Genomic DNA, 22,997 nt, shown 5'->3' with positions numbered 1-22,997 from the left:
AAAACATTTAGAAAGGCCTTTCTTATGCATAAGGAGCACAACTCTAATATGTATGCATAACTTTCAATTTTGACCCATTAAGTATGTTATTTGTGTTGTAATTTAAGTAAATAAATACATTTAATAAAGTTATGTTCTTCAGTACAATTTGGAGGTACTTGTGCTTTACTGGACGTATGTAGTTAAATTACACTACATGTATTATTTATAATACTTAGTTATGCTAAATATATGTGTTTAATGTTGTTATATTACTATACCTTTATCAAATGCAATATTACACTCCACTAAATTATAATGTTCTTTGTTAATATCCTGTACTGTTTTATTAGACTGTGTACTCCTATAAAGGCTTATTTTATTGTATTCCTTTCATCATTATTTTTGGATATATAAGCAAAATAAAAAACGTAGAACCGCAGTGACGCGTCCTAAAACCCGGAAGTAAGTTAGCATTTTTACCACGTCCGGTTCCTTCGATAAAAAGCAATGCAATTTCTCCATAGGATTTTGGAAAATAGCTCCAAATAAGGTCTGTGTTTGACACAAATTGAAGAGACAGATCACGTTTTGTTCTACGACATTAAATACATCAGCAGTGACCCCGCTGGTGATTTTTGAAGAGTTTACGTGTCTGAAAAACGATGGTTGTTAACAAGTGGCTGAATAGGACTACAGAAGTTGTCCAGGCCGTTTTACGTCATTACACCGAACACGTAAAACACTCCCGCTAAGTTTGTTTGCCCTGTTCTGCTTGAAAGGAAGTCCCTGCCTCCTGCAAACTGTTCAAACACTTCAACTTGTACCATTTACAATCTGTATGTTTGAATATGGATCTTAAATTGGCGTGACGTTGAAGCAGCGACCCTGCTGTAGTTCCTGTATAGCATAACGTTAGCATTTTGCTTCTTGCGACTAGATTTATGCTTCGAAAATTATAAAAGTAGGATAGACATGTGGAGATTATCCGGCTGAACAAAACGTGATCCGTCTCTTAAATGTATCTCAACCACAGACCTTATTTCGAGCTATTTTCCAAAATCCTATGGAGAAATGGCATTGCGTTTTTGACGAAGGAACCGGAAGGAGTTTACATCCTGGTTTTAGAACGCGTCACTGCGGTTCTCGTTTCGAAGCTTTAAAATCCGACTTGTCGCACAGTACATGAACGCAGCATCAGTGGTTGAAGGGGGCGGGTCATGTGACGTCAGGGGGGGGAGAAAACAGCAGAGCAGGAATCAAAACAAGAGACGGACACGCCTTCGCTCCTAAAAGGTAACAGCAGCTAATTCTTTAAAACTACTGCACAATACCTGCACTTGACGCAGCCTGTCGTGCAAGAAGACTCAAAAAAAACAACACAAAGAAGAAAAAACCTGCAACAACAATAACAAAAACAATAATAACAACAACAACAACAAAAGCACCACGGCTGCAGAAATGGAGTCCACAGAAATGTCAGACAGCGTTGATAGCAGCAGCCGTTGATAACAGAGGTCGAGGAATACCACTGACGTCCGAATCCGCGTACAATGCCCAACCAGAAGAACAACAAGGGGAAGAAAAGCAAACGCACCAACAGCAGCGGAGATGAGCAGGAAAATGGAGCCTGTGCGGCCGCAACAGGAGGCGCGGCCGCGGCGGCTGCTGCTGCACCCAGACACGACCGCTCCAGTGGTGAGAGGAAACACACACACACACACACACACTCACATGTAGAAGTTTAGTGATGTTGCCTTCCTGTCTGTGCGACTGTGACATGCATGCACTGCGACGTTTGCAAAGGGCTCATGCATACACCCCTCCACTCCACTTCTTCCCAACTTCTATTGAAACGGCTGTCAGTTTAATGGGGGTTTGATTGTGTGCACATAATACTCGATCACGACCTGAGGCCTTGTATGAAGGAGTGGATTTTGTTCCGTCGTTGTTGTGCATGTTAACCTGCACGTAGTTCTCCACTGCATTGAAATGGTGGTTTGTGTGAGTTGTTAAACACTGATTTGAAGGGCAAGTGCTGTTTGTTTTGGTGCAGGAGATTAAGGGAACAGCAGGCAAACAAGTAGACATATTCCTGAGACAGGTGTTGCATGTAAGCAGCATTGGAAAGCGCTTTTTGTGTATTCAAAATCAGTCTTTACTGTTGTTTTTATCACATTTCAGTAAAGCCCGATTAGCTAGAAATCTGTAATGTGTCAAAGTGTGTAATGGAAATCGGTGCCCCAGCTCCGTATGGAAAACAGATGATCACCTATGAAAATAGCACCTCTTGTTATCAAATGCACCATCAGCGGGTCAATGCACGGTTCTTTCAAAGTCAGTCCACCTTGATAATCGATGTTATTTCACATCGGTTGTGTAGGTTCAGGTTGCTATGCAGGCCTCAGCTGTGTTTTCCTGAAGCGCACCCCCACACAGTTTTTGGTTGAGACGGTTGAGACTCAGGAGTCATACTGACAGCTCGCCACTGGTCTGCGCACTCAAGTGCAACTTCAACCCATACAGTAAACAACACCTAGAAATAAAGTCAGACTGCACTTAAAAAACAGTACAAATGTGTTTAAAACAAACATAGTTATTACAAAAAACTAGGACATTAATTGGTTATTGTCCTTTATATGTATGTACTGTAAACCCTTTTGAGTAACTTTATTATATTTTTTACAACTTGTTATACCTACATTGCTTTAGAAAGGTATAAATGCACTTAAGTTGTATGCATATTTGTTAACATGAGTGTATTTTTAGTCATTATATATAATAAGCTATAGCTTAAAAAAAATTCTCATAATCACAACAGCAAACTATATTTGATGATTTATCATTTAAATACTATTTTAAAGGTCCCATGTCATGGCCATGTCCACTGATCATAATTCCATTGTTGAGGTCTACTAGAATAGATTTACATCGTTCAATGTTCCAAACTCACATTGGTTTCTCATACAGCATCTCTGTATAGTATATAGTATTCACTCTCTGTCCTAAACGGCTTGTTGGAGCTCCTGCCCCCCCCCCCCCCCCCCCTGTGAGCCCACTCTGTTCTGACGAGTCCACCACCGTTACAGCTGGACATCAGTGATTATGTGTTACAATGGCATTGTTAGCAACCAGAAAATGACACCAGTAATGACAAACAGATGAGAATGCTGCGTGGGGTCTGGGTGCCGTGTTGGCGGGACGTTGTGGGGCTCGCTGCTGCTCCTTTTGAGCGGACAGTGTGAGCTGGATTACTGGTGTCGTTTCCTGGTTGCTGTGTAGGGTCTGCGAGACAGCGAGACATCACGAAACTCAGGCTGAGTTTCTCGCTGTCTCAGGCTGAGTTCAGACTGAGAAATCCGCGGAGCAGCAGCTGAGAAAATATAAGGCTGAGTGATGTGTGTGTGTGAGGAGCTCCACGGATTGGTCCATTTGGACCTGGGTAAGATTACGTCACTATACTCAGGAAGAAAAAGAGAAATGTCCAACGAGGCGTTCTGGGGCAGCACAGACAGGTCTTCTCTGTGTTAGAGTTTTACTCGCTACAGGGTGTACTTTGAGGGTTTGTGACTCTGCAGACCGTTTACATGCAGAAAAACCTTCATAACACACAAGGGGACGGGTGATAACCGGAAAAGCATGACATGGGACCTTTAAAGCAGACAGGCTTAACATGAGAGCGATTTTTGTTTGTCCTGGGTTTAGTGTGTCCACGCAAGATTCATTCAAGCTTAACTTTATCAGTTGTATCCACTAAAATGATGCACAGGGTAAAAATGCATTGATAGATAGATTTTATCGCCACTGTGGTGAACTTAAAAGGGAGAAGAAGAACCCTCGCTGACATTGACTGTATAGCGGAAAAGGAAAAAGGAAACTATCTCCAACACACACCCACACACACTCCCACAGTGTGAGCTACTTCTTGCAGAGAGTGTGTGCCCACATTCACTTGATTCACATCCAGACTTGACAGTTGGCAGAGCTTGAATAGAGCCGCTCACAGCTTGGATGGCCTAGTTGAATTTCATAAATCGATGGCGATGAGGCAGCAAGGAGGACACTGAAGACTCTCTCTTAACAGTCTCACCTCATGTTGTTTTGTTGATATGGATCTCATGGTAGAGAGACTGCTTAATAGTTCACTCAGACAAAACTAAAACATCTCCAAACTGTTCTTTAGCTTCTTATGTGTCATGTTTGTAGTCATCATCACCTCAGGCTCTCGGATAATGTAGGGCATTATTGTCTGCCTTACAATGTTTCAAATACCAACTTCATTTATTTATAGGAACAATAATTGACCGATTAATCGTTAATGACAATAGTCCTTAGTTGCAGCTCTAAATAAGAAAAACCTGTTTTAGACTGAGATGAGCAATTTGAAGAGTCTCCTTTTGAATTTATATTTTACTTAATTGTGCTGCATAAAGCATTAGAACAAATCAAAAAGATAACATGACCTCCCCTCAACTCAAGGAGACGAAACCAACAAAAAGCAGAGGTACCACTTTACAATAAGACTACCCTTATAAAAGGATTTACGAATAGTTTGTAATTCATTTATTAATTAGGTTGTGAACACTTTACAAGTCATTAATAAGCTTGAATAAGACATGAGATAAACAGGGCAACTGTGACCGGTTGCTTGCCAAATAGTGAGCCCACATTTATCTGTACTGCTAAGCCTTATATTGCTTTGTCTTCTTCATCAGCCAGCATCCTTGGTATCTGTTACTCACTGTGTTGATTCTCGCTAAGTAGCCAATATAAGGCTTAGTCATCTTGCCAAATAGTGAGCCTGTGTTAGAACTATGTTAGAACTGGTTTATAAATGGTTCTTAATGATTAATAAAGTGTTTACAACCTAATTCATAACCTAATTATAAAACCTTTATGAATCCTTTATAAGGGTAGTCTTATTGTAAAGTGGTACCAAAAACTAACAAAAAAGTGGACAACAATTTGATGAAAAGAAAGAACTTCATGAAAAACAATAGGGAAAATATGTAATGTCAAGAGACAATACCACCTAATAAAAAAAGTGGTGATTATTACAAACTTGTTTTGCTTAAAGGTGGGGTAGGTAATGTTGGAGAAACCAGCTCGAATGCGCTAGAATTTGAAAATACACAACCGGATAAAATCTGCCACTTCCTTACAGAGCCCCTCCTCCAACACACACGAACGCACACATGACCAATGAGGGCACGAGATAAGTTTGTGCCCAGATGGAAGGCTGACAGGCAGGTAGGCCGTCCAGTTATTTTAGCCGGCCGGCTCAGATGATTGGTCGTGCTTTTTACAGCGCCACGGCTTCCAGAGATGACATGTTTTATGGATTTTTTGTCAAACTCTGTCCCCCCCCCCCTCCCCGTCAAAAACAAATTCTCTGCAATACTCAATGATTTGCCCCCCCTAAGAACAACCGGGGTAAAAAATCGCGCTGAGCCGTGGATGCACTCATACTAACCGCCATGAAAACCAGAGACAAAAAATGCTCTGAGTTTCATAAAAGTCAGTCAATGCTTTCCAAAAGCACGAGCAGTGAACTCCAGGCCCACGTGACTGAACTAAAAATTGAAAGAAACAGACTAAGAAATGACGTAAGCTCCATGATCAAAACTGCCAAAAAGAATTTCATCAATGTCAAAACTGAGGAAAACAAAAATAAACCCCGTGAACTTTGGAAATTACTCAATAACCAGCTTGGCTGCAGTAAAAAACTCAAAACGAGATTTTCTAACTTAAACATAAAGACAGATAACAGGCTCATCACAGACAAACTGGATGTGGCCAAGTACTTGAACATTTTTTTTCACAAACATAGCCACAACTCTTGTAAATAAATTACCCTCCCACTCAGGGCTTTTTGGAGTAGATCACATCATGACCTACTACAAAAACCTAGGGGTACGCAAAGATGATTTCAGTCTAGCAAGGGTAACAACAGCAGAGGTACTCATTAAACTGAGCGCCCTCCAACCTAACAAGGCCACTGGCCACGACAATATCCCCTCCAAATTCCTCAGAGACACAGCAACCGCCATCTCACCAGTCATAGCTCACATAATTAACCTCTCCATAAAACAGGGAAAAGTACCCAAAGACTTCAAAATTGCAAGAGTAACCCCCCTGCACAAAAAGGGCAGCAAATTGGACCCAGGCAACTACCGCCCTGTTTCTATACTTACCTCCATCTCGAAAGTCATGGAAAAAATAGTATATGAACAGGTCGAAAAGTACCTCGCGGAAAAGAAACTAATCTATGAATTTCAATCTGGCTTTAGAACATCCCACTCCACTGACACATGCCTTCTTTATTTGAGCGACCACATCAAACAAGAGGTGGACGAGGGCAAGTACTGCGGCATGGTGATGCTGGACCTACAAAAGGCTTTCGACACTGTCAATCACCCCATTCTGATTGACAAGCTAAAAGCAATTGGTTTTGATAAACTATCGGTGAGCTGGATGCAATCCTACCTGGAGGGGAGAGAACAGATGGTGGAGGTAAACGGTACTCTGTCCCCCCCCCTCCCAGTGAGCTGTGGTGTTCCACAAGGAAGCATATTAGGTCCGTTACTGTTCCTAATTTATGTAAATGACATGTCATCAGCATGTGACTGCAACTTGTTCCTGTTCGCGGACGACTCAGCCCTGCTGGTCTCTGACAGGAACAGGTTGCAGGTTGAAAAAACCCTCAGCTCCGAGCTCGGCAGAATCTGCACCTGGCTCGCCGATAATAAATTATCATTACACCTGGGTAAAACAGAGTCCATTCTCTTCGGTTCGAAACATAATCTCAGCAAATCCGACGACTTCTCAGTTGCAGTGGGCGACATTATTGTCACAAGTAAGAAGGAAATTACATACCTAGGATCTATTCTTGAGGCAAACCTCTCCTGTGACAAATGGCATCCAATGTAATAAAAAAAGTAAATCAAAGAACTAGATTCCTATACCGGATCTCCTCTCTGGTAAACAAAAACACCCTGAAAACTCTGGCAGGAGCACTCATTCAAGGGTACTATGACTATGCTTGCACGTCATGGTACCATAGCACCTCCAAGGCGCTAAAAATAAAACTTCAAACATCGCAAAATAAACTTGTCAGACTACTGCTTGACCTTTCATCTAGAACCCACCTCACCTCTGCCCACTTTGACAACCTAGGATGGCTTAGAGTAGACGACAGAGTACAGCTACTTGCAATGGGCCTGGTCTACAAGATCCACTACACCTCTATGGTACCCATGTACATGTCAAAATTCTTCCCAAAGGTCAAGGAATACCATGATCATAACACCAGAGGGAGCTCCACAAATCATGTGAAACCCAGATTTGGCACAAAAAAGGGGGAATACACGTTTCGCAATGATGCCACATCAAGGTGGAACGCTCTTCCCACAACTGTAAAGGAAAGTAAAACTATACTTACCTTCAAAACCTCTCTTAAAGAGCACCTTCGGGGGAGAGCATTGCAAAACTGGCCCCGGTAATGGTACAAATCTCAACCTGTCGTTCAATGGACAGCTTCCCCCCCCCCCCATCTATGTATATACTCGCATTTTAGACTCTGTTACTAACTGTATCTCTGTAGACTTGTCTTAAATGTCCGGTTAGGATGTATTAGAACGAAATCTAAAATGTAAATTGTAAATAAGCCATCTGTATGTCAAATATGTCTTATATGTCTTAAATGACATGATGAATTGGAAATGTGGGACCCTGATGTAAACAAGACGAAAGTCTTTCTCTGGTCTGCATCCCCTTAACAATTGTATGTTTTGAGCTGTACTGTACTGTACCCAATATACAAGCTGTTAATAAACTTTTCAATCAATCAATCAATCAATCAAAGCACTTAAGATATTCATTGCTATCGGGATGTTGAGAGCATTCCATGGAATATAACAAAAAGTGTATCTCGAGCCGGTTTCTCAAACTTACCTACCCCAATTGTTTTAATGCATGCTTCTTAGTTAACATTAAGCATGTCTTTGGCTCTTTTCTGCTGTCACAAATGTAAATGTGCCCTCTGTGGGATGAATAAAGGTATTCTGATTCTGATTCTTGTCACATTATTTTCTAACAAATGATAAGTAATTGACTTCTCAATAGACAATGCAGTCTAAGATTCAGTACAATATTACACACGTGAGTTGAAAAAACCTGTCTTTTGTGGGGATTAGTGATGACAATACGACAAAATAACCCCTCCTGTGTGTCCTCCTGCAGACGCTCAGTGTGCGACCCCCCTCGGCTGCAGCTGGGCCCGCCCCATCGACCTGGAGAAGGACGACTATCAGCGCGTTCTCTGCAACAGCGAGCTCTGCCCGTACGGCAACTGGATGCACATTCAGTGCTTCTACGAGTGGGAGAGCTCCATCCTGATCCAGTTCAACTGCATCGGCCGGGCGCGCTCCTGGAACGAGAAGCAGTGCCGGCAGAACATGTGGACCAAGAAGGGCTACGACCTGGCCTTCAGGTTCTGCTCCTGCCGCTGCGGACAGGGCCATCTGAAGAAAGACACCGACTGGTACCAGGTGAAGCGTTCGCAGGAGGAGAGGAAGAAGAAGCCGTCGGAGAGGAGCGCGGGCAGGAACGGGTCCAGCGGAGGAGCGTCGGGGGACGGGCTCTACGAGGAGCCGAAGAGGAGCAAACCTCTGGGGGCCATGGGGGGTGGGAAGCTTCCCCACAGAGCCTCGAGTCAGGAGTTTCCTCGGAGAGCTTCAATGGAGCGTCAGAACTCCACAGAGAGGGGAGCAGCAGGAGGGGGACTCCCAGCAGGAGGACCCTTCTCCCTGGGGCCTCCTCTGAGGTCTCCATGCGACTCCCCGGGTCAGTCTCCTCCAGCTGGCTTCCCTTTCTCCCCCAGCGCTGTGCTTGGAGCAGCAGGACTGCGAGGGTCCCGTCAGCTGGGGGAGTTCTTCAAATCGGCCATGCACATGGACCCGCAGAGGAAACACCTGCTGGTGGGAGGAGCTCTGGGTCGGGGGGGGTGTTCGATGGGAGCCTCTGGGTGTGGAGCTCACCTGGACCCCGGTGTGATCCCCCTGCCGCTGTCCTTCTCTCTCCCCCTCCACCAGCGCCTCAGCTCGGGCAGTGTGGGTGACGGAGCCCACTCTCACCCAGTGCAGTTCCTGAGGAGGCTGGACCTCTCGGAGCTCCTCACCCACGTCCCCCGACACAAACTCAACACCTACCACGTCCGCATGGAGGACGACGCCCAGGCCGGCCAGGGAGAAGAGCTGCGCAGGTACACGGTGTTTCCCCTCTGCATTAAAGAGACAATACACTTTAATATAAAAAACAACATATTTTGTGTCTGTTTTTTAATCTAGATTGTTTTGGTGTGAGTTGCCAAGTGTTGGAGGTATTGCCTTCCCTCAAATGTTTGGATCTAAATGGCACTTTGTTTGTGGTGCTCAAGAGACACAAATATGAAATCTTTCTAGAGATCATGACCAGGTGACTCGAGATAATCCACAGATATTTTGTGAGCAGTTTCATGTAGGAAAAAAAAAGTTTTCTACCAAACCACACCATGCTCAGTGACACGAGTGGTGGGCTTATTTGGGTAGAGACAAAATAGTTCCAAATTAAACAGATAAAAACATAAGAGTCAAAAGGGGATGAAAAAAGTAATTTTCCAAGTATTGATTGCTGTTGTTTTAGTAGCTTATTTATCAAATATAAACTGACAAAGCAATTGAAGTTTGTTTATAATGCATCTTTTAGCTTTTTATGGTTATATTTCAGCAAACAAGAAGAAGGATGTTGACCCAAATAGGTCATTTCTCGTCAAGTGGTCAACATTCCTATACTTCTTTATATGGAAATATATATGTATTTATCACAGAAAGATTTCCTATATCGTGCAGCTGTACTGTAAACCGTCATAAGACACCACAACTATCTACAAAAGCAGATGTTTTATGTGACCTTGGCTGACTTTTTTCAATATAAGACATAAAAAATACCAAGTTAAACAGACATTTCATACATAAATATCGCCTGTTAATTGACATTTACTGAATTGGCGTTAACGAGCTGTGGTCCAACATGCTAGAGGTACACAAGCCTCACGATATTATATCACTGATACCTGAGAAGTTGCTCATAGCGTTAGATTTAGCAGAACTCAGCTTATTGATAAAGACAACTCTGATACAACTATTCTATCTCTCATGAATCTGGCTCTCTAGAAGATGTAACCATGTTGTTTCTGTCCGTGTTGCCCTGTAGGTTCATCCTGTCAGCCCTCAGTGCGAGCCAGAGGAACGTGGTGAACTGTGCGCTGTGCCACCGAGCGCTGCCTGTGTTTGAACAGTTCCCTTTAGTGGACGGGACTCTGTTCCTCAGCCCGTCACGCCACGACGAGATCGAGTACGACGTCCCCTGCCACCTCCAAGGTGAGGCCTGGTTTCAACATGATACACAATTACTAGTTTAAGTAGTTAAACGTGGCTCATAATAGTGCTAATACTTATTACACTTCACATATATGATACTACTTGAAGAAACAAATCTGAAAAAGGTTGTAAGCATTACAAACCTTTTTTATTTAAGCGACACATTTTCTATTTTTGGACTAAAAAGGTGGAAAAGTAGGTGAATCGCTTAAGCCCAGACTGATTTATCTAAAACAAATGTTTGATGAATTGCACTGAAATGTGGTTCAGGCGTTCATGTTTCCCAGAGGATAAATCCTTATTACTTTTGTGTCTGCATTTTTATTTATCAAATGTGGAAGAAGAATCAGACCATTCAGATGTCTTTGTTGTATTTGATATCTTGCCAGAAAGTTCAGTCAATCATACAGTCAGAGTGAAAGACAGAGAGTGGAGTGTGTTGCATATTTAAAGATAGAAGTGGGAAAAAGTATGGGGGGGGTCAAGGCTGGCGACATATGAAAGGATTATCTGGCGGTCAGGGAGGTCAGTATCAGGAAGTTGTCAGTTCAACACGAGGTGAAGGTCATGCTGTTGGTGCACATAGAGTGTAACTGACAGCATTGTATTAAATCGAGTTCATAATGACATTTCCCGAGCTTAGCACAGACGTGACAGCCAGTAAATAGAGATTGACTCTAGCAAGAATCACACAGTGATATCACAAGTAAGTAAGTAAAGTCATTTTTTCTGTCCCTTTGGTAACCCATTATAGCACTACTTTGAGGATGAGGTTTTTGTTTTACTTCTACTTGTATTGCTTTAAAGTGCATCATGGCTTCAAGAGGATGAATTGTAAATGTTTTCAATTATCCTTTAACCTAGTGCCACCATGATGTCAAATTGTAAAGTGTTCAATATTAAACTTTGTATAAATATCTGCAACCAACAGATACCCCATAAGCCTCAGCTGTACTTTGTGTTTGGAGCTAATCCTTAGCATGCTAATACGGTAAATATGATACCAGCATATGTTGTGTTAGCACAATGTTAGCATTCTTACTGGGAGCATGTTAGCTCAAAGATGTTAGCAATAAGCCCTCACAGCCTCACAAAAACATTTTATTTACCATGTAAGAATGATCAAAACACATGTTTATACTATAAACTATATGTTCAGTTTTTACTGTAGATACAGTGTTTAATCTCAACAACAAAAACATCAGATCTGCAGGACATCAGGTGTTCAGATTGCTTTGAATCAGGAATAAAATATAGTATAAAATCATAATTATATGCTATAACAAATAGTATGTTATTTTGCCCAATTACATTTTCTATTTTTAAATGTCCAAGTGTTCATTTCTATTAAGACAAACTATGACAGACTAATCCAGTCCATAATGTGTGTATAGACAAAAAGGATTTTCCGCTTGCTTCTGCACAATCTAGCAATTATTGTAAATTAGCATGGCGACCAAATGAAGCTTCTTTGATGTAATGTCCCACAAGCTTAATATGTAAAGTGCTTAATATGCATCAGAAAGATGTATTAATCCTTTCTTTTGTGTGGCAGGCAGAATATACATATGTAGATGGATAATTGGTGAAAGAGAGAGGTTGCTTAATGCTGCACAGTTAAAAAGCGTGGTTGCATTTAAAAATAAATTATGGTAGATAACATTAAAGAAATGTTAAGCTTCAAGATGTCATAGTTCAGAGGTGTTGTGGAAGTTTATAGGACTTATTTTACAACACAAGTTACAGAAAACACTAGAATTATGACTCTATGGGAGTGACCGGTAATGCGTTCGTGTGTACAGTGAGATTTGAATTGTAATTGTATTGTTTTTCTTCCAGTTTGAAAAGCATTAATTAAAAGAACATGTTGAATTAACGTGTTGCATCCATTTTCCAGTCATGGCTTTTTGGCATTAACACAGACGTTGAGCAGAAATGGGAAAGTTTCCTTTCGGCACATGCCTGGCTGTTTTCTTAAACAAATTAAATCACATCCGCGGTACACCAGCTAACGTCCACTTTTATTCACTTTATTCACATATGTCAAGACTGAGAAGTATAGTGATGATGCAAGGAGGAGTTTGTTATTTTATGATTTATTTTGGCTGTTTAACAGAAAACTGACTGATACTTGTTACTTAAAAAATGTTATACTGTATGTCTTTATTTCTAACAGGCAGGTTAATGCACCTCTACGCCATCTGTGTGGACTGTTTAGAAGGGGTCCACAAGATCGTTTGCATCAAATGCAAGTCACGCTGGGATGGGAGCTGGCACCAACTGGGCACCATGTACACCTACGATATACTGGCTGCTTCCCCCTGCTGCCAGGTAGGAACACTAGGAGCACATTACTAAAAAAATAGAAAATAATGCAATGTCAATGAGAGCAGTCAAACTACTGTCACATGTGTCCTGTTGAGCTGTGAAAAATGTACTTATGCCGCACTTTTCAAAACAAAGTTACAAGTGCTTTTCATGGTTTGAACCAAAAAAATCGAATAATAAAACCAGACAGTTAAAGCAATACAAACCTAAAATGGAAATAAAAACCCCTGAAGTGATGTTAATAAATAATAAATGCATGTTCAGTAGCGACAGAACCACGCATTCCTTCAGAAAATTTGTACCGACCAAAAAAAAGTAACAACAGACTTGAGAATCGCAAACATCAGGTGGCCAGAAACATGACTTCAAACTAAATGTTCTGAATGTGTATCGTCTAGGACAGGAGTGTCAAACTCAATTACATCCCGGGCCACATCAACATTATGGTTGCACTCAAAGGGCCGGTTGTAATTTACATAAATATACATATGTAAATATATAATATATATTAAATAATGTATTATATTACATTGTTGGCCCCGCATTGGATTATTATCAGATCTGGTAATATCTGTCTAGGGCAAATAATTGAAAGTAAATATTCAACAATTACACCAATTGTATTGTATATTATATTCTTTGCAAGCTCTTGCGGGCCACATAAAATTAGGTCACGAGCCGGATTTGGCCCCCGGGCCTTGAGTTTGACACCCCTGGCTCTAGGAGGTAATTGCACTTATTGTTAGTGGCTTTTTATACATTTAAAAGCTAGATGTAATGTCTGTGGACTCGAACCGGCCACCCTCCCTAAAAAACTTGAACCATAGACACAGAAGACCGCGAAAAACCCACTCTGTTTCTTCCTCAAACTCCCTTTGGCTTGAACCAATGGACATAAAGTTGGAAAATGATCACTAGGAAATGCAGTTGAAAGCTCATTGAAAGTTAGTGAGTGGACCTATGAGATGATCATTTTGTCCCCGCTTCAAAACTTCCACGCTCAATTATTTTAACGTTTTTATTTCTTGACCTGTTCATTAACCTGCTTCTCTCCTCAGGCTCGTCTAAACTGTAAGCACTGCGGGAAGCCGGTGGTGGACGTTCGAGTGGGGATGCAGTATTTCTCAGAGTACAGCAACGTCCAGCAGTGCCCTCACTGCGGCAACCTGGACTATCACTTTGTAAAACCCTTCTCCTCCTACAAAGTTCTCGAGGCTTATTGACAAATGCTCTTCATGCAGTAGTTAAACTGCTTTTGTTCTCACAATCTAGGAAAGATTTTATTTTTTTGGGCCTTAAGGTGATTTTATGTTCAAGTTCTCTCTTTAATGTTTTTTTATGTATAGAAAAAAAGTATTTAGTTTAAAAAAAAAGTTCCAGGACAGTATATCTCTGCTGTTAGAGAAAGGTGTTGATAAAGTGTGACACACATCAGTCGAGTGAACACTTTTACCCGTGACAAGTGAATGTATCTGTATGCCAAAATTTGCTTTTATTTTTATTTTTTACCAAAATATAAAAGATGAATCTTGAATAAAGCAAAGAAAGATGAATTGGTGTTTGTTTGGTGTCTTCATTTCACCTTCTCCATGCTTGTTTGACATTAATTATGAATGATCCATATGATCTATAAATTCTTCACTCAGATTAACTTCTACTACCTTCATCTTCATCCTTTAGCTGGTCACAAATAGATCAAAAATCAAGACAATCCACATCTCCTGTAGCCTACTGATACACTGTTAAAGGTGGGGTAGGTAATTCACTTTTTGTTATATTCTATGGAATGCTCTTAACATCCCGATAGCAATGAATATATGAAATGCTTTGACAATAAATCCATAAAAAATGTCATCTGTGGAAGCCGTGGCGCTGTAAAAAGCACGACCAATCATCTGAGCCGGTGTCAGTACCAGATATGTTCGGGCTGCGTCTATCGTTATTCCAACCCAGTTTAGATTTTGCTTCCGCATTACGCAAGAACGTAGCTCTACGCGATAGCGTCATAGCCTTCTTCTTCGGCTGTTATTCTTCGGCTGTTATAGCGGTCGCGGTAAAGCAGGATGAATAGTTGTTTTTTATCTTTCCGAAGGATTTGTTGACTGAAAGTAAACGATCCTGTTTGTTTGTTGACTGAAAGTAAACGATCCTGTAATCAAAGCCATATCGAAGATTCCTGAGATTGTATTACTGGTGTTTTATCATCTATAAATAGCCTGTGTGTATTCTCAAATGTCGTTTTCAGGACAAACAAAAGACGTTTTAAATATCTTATCTTATCAGCAGAATATTGAATATAACCTTGACTATTACTGTGCACTTCATTTATTTGACAGCATTATTTAATGATACTATTTTATATATATATATATATATTTAATGATACTATTTTATATATACATTTATTCATATACACACACACACTTATATGTACTCACACATGTATTTATTCATAAATATACACAGATGTATTCATTCATTTATACACACACAGCATTATTTAATGATACTGTTTTATATATATATACACACATTTATTCATTTATAAACATATAAACACACACTTATATGTACTCACACATGTATACACACAGATGTATTCATTCATTTATACACACACTCACATACACTTTATATTAATTCATTTGTACACACACATACATATATATATATATATATATATAAACAACACAATATAATAAAAGTATTGAGTATTTCTACACTCTGGTACTTGTACCTTTACTCAAGTACAGTACAAGATCTTATCACTTCTTACACCTCTGGAAAGCACTTTTATGTAAAGGAATACATTTTTATAAATGTCCCAACATTTCATTTTTATATTTTACAAACGTTTATATGTTATTAATGTCAAATGTTATATGTTGTATTATATAACAAAATAGACATTAAATAAAATATTAAATAGATACCTTTACATCCTAAACAGAAGGTCAAAACGTTAATATGTTACATGACAAACAAAAAAACGAAACATTATATAGGCTATATATACAGATGTTTGCTAATGTATCCCTCTTATATCCATCAGGAATTAATATTAAATGATGAATTAACATTACCTCAGCACTGCATAAGTGTGGTTGTCAGTCATATTGACAAAGAAGCACTATTTTATTATTATAATTATAATTATAATTATGGGCGTTTAAAAGGACGGTATTTCGCTTGTCAGATTCATATTTGCCGCCCATAGAGATGTAACGCCAGGTTGCTATAACAGCCGAAGAAGAAGGCTATGACGCTATCGCGTAGAGCTACGTTCTTGCGTAATGCGGAAGCAAAATCTAAACTGGGTTGGAATAACGATAGACGCATCCCGGTGTCAGTACCAGATATGTTCGGCCTACCAAATATGTTCGGGTGTATTTCCGTCGCATCCGTCATCCGTCATATCCGTCATATACTCACCTCCCTCTGCTCCCAGCGCTATGCTGCCACACACCGGCCGTCTGCGGAACTGCAGCCGGAGGAACTCGGTACAGCTTGTTATGTGTGTGTACTTAATTATTTACAATTAAAAAATATATATATTCTGCGTTACTTTAGCCAACACTTTTATAATATATAAGCCTGATCATGTCGTTGAAAGCAAGTACAGATGTTCTCCCTTTTCCACAGTTCTGTGTGAACTTCATCTAAGGTAGATGCTTTGCTTCTGCACCAGTTTAGCAGAAGTCTGTTTTGTAAGACTGGTTTTGTTGCAGTCTGTTCATGCTATGTGTTTCTTGCGTAAGACTATATACACACGGAACACATGTATTACAGGGCTGTACCCAGTGTGCTTCATAAAACATTTTTGAAGCTTATTTTTTTAAATTAAGCCGTTTCCATGTTATAACAGCATCTCGTTAAATCAATATCGGAAACAATAATTGTCTTTTTGTGGTTATTTAAATGTAATTTATGGTGCTATTAGAGTGCTTATAGACTGACCCGTTAATACAGATGCCCCCCCCCCCCCCCCCCCCCCCCCTTTGTGTGCGGTGAGCTGGAGAGAAGGCAGTCTATTTATTTTGGTGAAAAAAAAAACCCCTAACATATATGGATTGAATCAGAATATTGTGTTGGATCAAAACATATTGTACATTTTGAGAATTCTTACATCTATTACAATACATTTTGAGCTTTGGACAATGTTTGGATCAAACGAGCCAGAAACAACCTTAAGCAGCCACCACTGGAATATTATTGCAGTAATATCATAATACTAGTAGCCTTATATTAGTGTAGCCTAATATTGATCGACAAATATTTAGAAATAAATCTGGTTCTGCCTGCCTGCCTCATCGCACTATGCCCTGCTGCATTACCATGTATAGTATTTACATTCATAATGATCCTTTTTTGTTGCAGAGCTTTAGAGGCTTTAAGAGACGAACTGTCAATGATGCCAACTTGGCGACCTACAAACTAGATATAGCAATCTTGGAGCTATTGCGGCTAGCTACTTTCATTGGAAAGAGTCTCTAATTTTTTGTATGTATATATTTAATATATCCATCCCAAGCTTACCTACCCAACTGAATGAATTCACACATTCAAGTAAATAGAAAGACAGCACAGCATTCAAGTGTTTATTGAGAATTTGAACTTCAACGTTAATGGAAAAAGCTCCAAACTTTTCTCTACAGCCCTTAGTATCAAGAAATCCTTCTAGTTCCTTTTACATGTGGATAGGAAAACAGCACAGATTGTTCAGAATATATGAGGAAGCCATCAGGGAAGCAGCATGACCCAAGGCAGGACTGCAGAGACAGGTTCAGCCACGACCCGAAGTCCACGACCCGAAGTCCACGACGGGCAGCGTCCGGGAAAACCAAACTTGAAGGTAAGATATCAAATGATGATCTTCATTAATTGCAGTGACAATTTAGTCTATTCTGACATTTGTTTGTGTGAGTTAATCTTTACCTATGATATCTGGTTGCAGAAGGGACTGCAATAGCCTGGATGTTGGTCATCAGAGTAGATGCCCTGCAATTCTCCTCTTTTACCTTTCCCAACATATCCTATGAATAGAAAAAGAAAATATTGTAATTGAATCACACTAGGACCACAACACACTAAATATGTAATGACACATAAACATTATTATCCAGAATAAGAAGTCTACCTGGTTTGCAGTTTTTGTAAGGCTCCAAGCATCCACGGCAGGTGTCAATGGTGTACATGACGTTGAAATCCTGCTTGTATGAAGCAGAGAACAAACTCCATGTAGCAACACCTGTGTAAAACAAGCATTTCAATAGAGCCATTAAAAATATGCATAGACACCACAGCTGTCGTATACTGCTGCACCTTCACTGAATCACTTACTCTCAAGCCAGCGAAAGTGGGCCCCTCTTCTGAAAGACACAGTGGACATTGTGTCTCTGAAGGTGGTACACACTAGAGTGAGTGATGAGTACGCTTTGTCACCTTCCTGGAGAACCACTTCCATCAGAAGGTCCGAGAGAAGACAGTTTGGCAGCTGTGAAGTATTGGTCAGACTAGATCAAACATATTTAACAACACATTGACTAGACTGTTGCCAGCACAATCGAAATACCAAGATTCTTTGGGCTTCAGGTAGCAAAAAGACACATTTTTAATATTAATGTTGAATATATCACACACATTTTTCTTATGTTTTGTTATTCTTCTCCTTGAGGTAAAAAACAGCTATCAATAAAGTTAAAAAAAGCAGTGAGACATAATAGTTGGAAATTCTGCCGTGATCACAGGTCGTTTTTTAAACAAAAAACAGTTACTGCTTCACTGAAAAGATATTACCTCCAATATGAAGCACATGTCGGACTTTTGAAACTGGACCTTTGAAGGAAAATATAAGGTGTGGGTCATGTGATTGTTTAATTACATGTGTATACAATTATCAATATGTATGCATGTGTTAAATAATCTGGATCTGTCCGTGGCTATAAAAATCACATAATATCAGGATGAAAATGTAAATCAGTGTCAAAGAAACTGTTGTCTATAAAGTAACATTTAAAATGTATGATTTACCCTTCAATCTGGTACCGTTCCATGAGCATAATGCACCACCATTTCCGGATCTGTGCTATGTCCCGCTAAAAGAAAATGTAACAATAATAAAGTTGAAAATGAATGGAACCTCATCATTTGTCTACTCAATGTTAGCCCCCTCTTCCCCCTGAAATACTAACTCAGAGGATAAATACTGACCTCGGTAAACCAAAGTAGAGCATCTGTGCTGAAGTTGAGTGCATACTGTGAAAGGATAAAGATCTGTTAAGTTATGAGTTTCAAAAACTAACAAAACCCCTTAAAAAAAAGTGTCAAGGGAGGAATTTACCATCAGTATGAAGACACCACAGTCATTGCCCGTGGTTTGGTGAGGCTAACCCTGTAAGAATTTGGAATATAACAGTGATGTTCATGGTCAAATGGAAAATAAAGACATGTGAAAGCAGGTGTATGAGATGGTGGAGAAATGTACCTTGACGTCTCTGCCGAACTTTACTGTCCACTGACCTGGAGCAATGCGGTGCGCTAGGTCACTGTCAAAAGAAATGATAAGACATGGGAATTGATTTGGTGAAGGAACGCTATACACAATATAATTCATGTTTTTGGATTTCCTTACATTGAACTATTGCATGCCTTAAAAGAGGAAAGTTATGAAAGCCACTGAACGGGGCTAAAATAAAACAAACAAAAATACGTTTACCAGCCGCTGAACAAAGCTGAACTTGAAAACAACCTTTGAACAAGGCTTATAACAAAATGAATATTATAATTCATAGCATCCTGTTGCAGACTCTTTTTCTTTTGGTTCCACTAAGGACACTCCAGACTTTGTGGAAATGGAGATATATTATAAATGAATTTGATCAGATTCAGACCCCTGGTCTACAAGATGGTTACTGCAGTATTAGAATACTATAAACTATTTAGAACTCCCATACAAGCCACAGAACGGTGAGGGGGTAATCATGTTACAAAAACCTAAATATGTCCTTGTAGGAATTGTCCCCAAAGCCATCTGGCTTAAGAGGGTCGAGCAAATATAACTCTCTCTTTGCTGGCTTGATCACCTGTCAACCATTGACAAAATAGCTGAAATTAGACATAATCAAACACCAGAAGAAAACCACACAGCACAACTTATGTTCATTTTGTACATGCTGGTGAGATCATTTGGAACAGACTCACGCAAAGCAAATAGTGATCTGCCTTTCCTTGCTGCCGACTCCAGGCAGGGATGAAAACCATGTCCTTGGTGGCCAATTGGTCAGCCTAGTATTTTAAACAAGGGATTTTAAGTTGCTGTATATCAATTTCAAGAAACATAGGTCTCAAGCAACAGGAACTTACTGGAAAACTGGCCAACACGTCAGCTGTTTTGGACTTCCAGGTAGGAACCACATACATATCCACGATGTATATATCTTTGCCCTATATTGATAGTTTTTCAAAAAAAATGAAATCTTCATAGAAGTATGTTCAACAACAAGAGACAACCACACTTCACGAGATTGGAGTTTCACCACTAAACAGCTATTTAGAAAATATGTGTTATTCAAAAGAAAAAAGCAGGCCAATGATGTCTGTTGAAAACCGTACATGTCTTTGGGTGGCTTCTTGTACCATCTTCAGGCACGTGTTTCCAATCTGAAACAGTAACAACAGTAAGTTACCTGTGCCATTTATTTGAGACAAGATGAAGTTGGGAGGAAAGCTCAAGTATACCTACATTTGACTCCATGCACTGAGGAAGACCCAGGCTCCAAAAGTCCTCTCTGGTCAGGCACACATCACCCTCCTTCACAATGACCTCTGCTCCAGGCCTATTGTGGTCTAGCACATAGCTGAGCTGCAAATAACAGATTGCAAAACATACTTCAAGCCAATAGAAAACATAGAAAAATTAAAATCAAAACAATGCACCTCCATCACTGTGCATGAAGTAAACATATATCTACCAGCTTGTCTTGAATCGGATGTAGATCCTTTGCGTATTTCGCACCAGAGAGGGCATACTGGTGGTCAGCAACAGACCCCTCCGAATCCAACTTCGGTTCAGCTGTTATTAGATAGACAAAAAATAAACAGTATTATTGAAGTACCACACATGAAGTATACCTAAAATGTGTCCTTGTATTGATAATCAAAATACCTCTCAACATAGGCCTGATAAAGGGCTTCAGCTGAGACACATTCACACTCTGTCTCAGCTGAGCTCCTGTTGAGCTCAACAGGGTTGCCACACCCTTGTTGGTGATTGAGGAAACCACATAAGGGCCAAACCAGTTGCACTCCAGTTTTCCACCTTTTCGGCCCTCCTTCCTCTTATTCGCTCTTAGGACCTCATCTCCAACGTTAATCAGGAAAGATTTCACATTCTTTCCCTTGCGTTTTTCAAAAGAGATTTTCTGTCTCTGTTGTGCTATTTGGATGTTCTGGTAAATCTGAGAAAGATATGTAACAGTTATCATTTACAGTCCTTAACATACGCTTGCATTTTTTAGGAGTTATTATGTTTTAAATATTGCCATTTTATTCTCACCTTCGAGTGCAAATCTGCAATGGTTGCAGCCTTTGCCTCAAGCTGCTGTTCTGCCTCATCAGCAGGCACCAACACAGAGGTATCATCCCTGTCATTGACTGTAGCATTTATAACACCCGGGACGCGAGGGTGCCTCCCAAACTGGGCAAAATAGGGCGTGCACTTGGTTGACCTCTGAAAGCATAAAAATTCCTTTTAGTATCTCTGTTGAGTATTGTTTCCATCTGCATTTGTTACAACATTGTACCTGCTTTGAGGTGTTAATGCTCGCCACAATGCCCCTCAGATGTAAATCCCAGTCATTCTGGTCCTCTCCACAGTACTTTGCAAGTGCTTTTTTTATGTTTGGGTTTGTACGCTCATCTTGGCCATTGCACTGGGGATGGTACGCTGAAGTGATGCAGTGTTTTACACCCAGTGCATCAAAAACACCACGGTTGACCTGCAGATGGTTTAGTGTACACCAATTACCAAATTACCTGAAAAATCGTATTACATTGTTACACATAACACATACACTGTATTAGATAGATTATTGTACCTCATTGACAAATTCCCGTCCTTGGTCGGTAATGATCTTCTCGACAAGACCGAAATCTCGAAGAATATTCACAATCTTTTTTGAGACCTCAACAGCTGTTTTGTGGTAGAGCGTTTTTGCTACCACCCACTTCGTGAACAGATCAGTCGCTGTTAGAATGTATCTGCAATATAAAATGCAGAATGTTGTAAATACATACAGAATCACTGTAAATGATTTCCTTTCTTTTTAAACCAGATTCTTCACGTTTAGAACCTTTAAAGGAGGTTACACATGCTTCAGCCCATCATGATAGTACCTTTTGCCCTTAGCAGTGGAGGGAAGTGGGCCAATGAGATCCACACCAAGGACAGTCCATGCCTCGGGAACATGAATGGGATGCAGTACGGGTGCAACCGTTTTAATGACCTCGTGTTGCTGGCAGCGGGGACACTCATCAACCTTAGCAAATATCATACATTTTCAATCAGCAAAACAAAAAACTTTAGGTATAAAAATGATAGAACAGAGAAAACTTTCAGAGGAGACAGAATTAAACTGTTAAAGTTCTGAAATATGTTTTCTCTGCTCTGATGGAGCTCAAACTGTCTCACTCTGTTTCAATGTACACATACAACACATTTCTGTAGATCAATAATCAGTCAGTCAGTCAAAAACTCCCACCCATTTCTTCACGTCCTCCCGCATAGTGGACCAGTGGTACGTTGCCAAAACCTTCTCGGTGGTGCGCCTTCTCCCTGCATGACCTCCGGAACCCAGGTTATCATGGCACTCCTTCAGGACATTGATAATTTGGTCCTTGGTGCACACAACCATCCTCTCATTGTCCTTGTATGTGTAGTACAAATCTCCAGCTGGCACAACAGGAACAAAAAAACAATCATTTAGACATGTGTAGAGATGACATTATGACTAAAAGCTGTTCAAGAAATCCAGTGGCAAATGTGGTTTAGACGTAACAACTACAGTAATGTAAAGTGTGTATAAAAAGAAAAAGGAGAAACAAGCTGTGGAGTCCTTGCGATTTACTGAAAAATGTTGGAATTGCAATATGATAAACCATTAGAGGTATGATCACTTTTGCACCAAAAAACACCATTAGATAAATAGATAGATAGATATATACTTTATTGATCCCTATAAGTAAAGGGATGTGATGATGTCACATGTACAGGGG

At 40.2% G+C, this 22,997-nt stretch overlaps 1 protein-coding gene across 2 annotated transcripts; it reads left to right on the top strand.

The window, feature by feature from the left end:
• The first annotated feature begins 1,197 nt into the window (after positions 1-1,197).
• On the top strand, positions 1,198-14,278 carry heca (hdc homolog, cell cycle regulator). 2 transcript variants are annotated; one of them, XM_034241235.1, is made up of 5 exons: positions 1,198-1,677; positions 8,221-9,241; positions 10,231-10,397; positions 12,574-12,728; positions 13,784-14,278. In XM_034241235.1, exons 1-5 carry the CDS (start codon positions 1,533-1,535, stop codon positions 13,946-13,948), a joined length of 1,653 nt encoding a protein of 550 aa, XP_034097126.1. In that variant the 5' UTR covers positions 1,198-1,532; the 3' UTR covers positions 13,949-14,278. The 2 variants fall into 2 exon arrangements, with proteins under 2 accessions (XP_034097126.1, XP_034097127.1); XM_034241236.1 differs by lacking the exon at positions 13,784-14,278 and adding an exon at positions 11,329-11,388.
• Positions 14,279-22,997: the final 8,719 nt, after the last annotated feature.

This window comes from Gymnodraco acuticeps, unplaced genomic scaffold (assembly GCF_902827175.1).
Source record: "Gymnodraco acuticeps unplaced genomic scaffold, fGymAcu1.1, whole genome shotgun sequence".
NCBI classification, from domain to species: domain Eukaryota; kingdom Metazoa; phylum Chordata; class Actinopteri; order Perciformes; family Bathydraconidae; genus Gymnodraco; species Gymnodraco acuticeps.
Note: the sequence above shows the minus strand (reverse complement) of the source record. Positions and strands in the feature narration are given on the sequence as shown.

Excerpts from the sequence above, each read along its gene's own strand:
- heca (XM_034241235.1), top strand. The coding sequence starts at position 1,533 with ATGCCCAACCAGAAGAACAACAAGGGGAAGAAAAGCAAACGCACCAAC. Across the intron at positions 9,242-10,230 it reads CAGGGAGAAGAGCTGCGCAG|GTTCATCCTGTCAGCCCTCA; the intron begins GTACACGGTGTT and ends GTTGCCCTGTAG. Across the intron at positions 10,398-12,573 it reads CGTCCCCTGCCACCTCCAAG|GCAGGTTAATGCACCTCTAC; the intron begins GTGAGGCCTGGT and ends TATTTCTAACAG.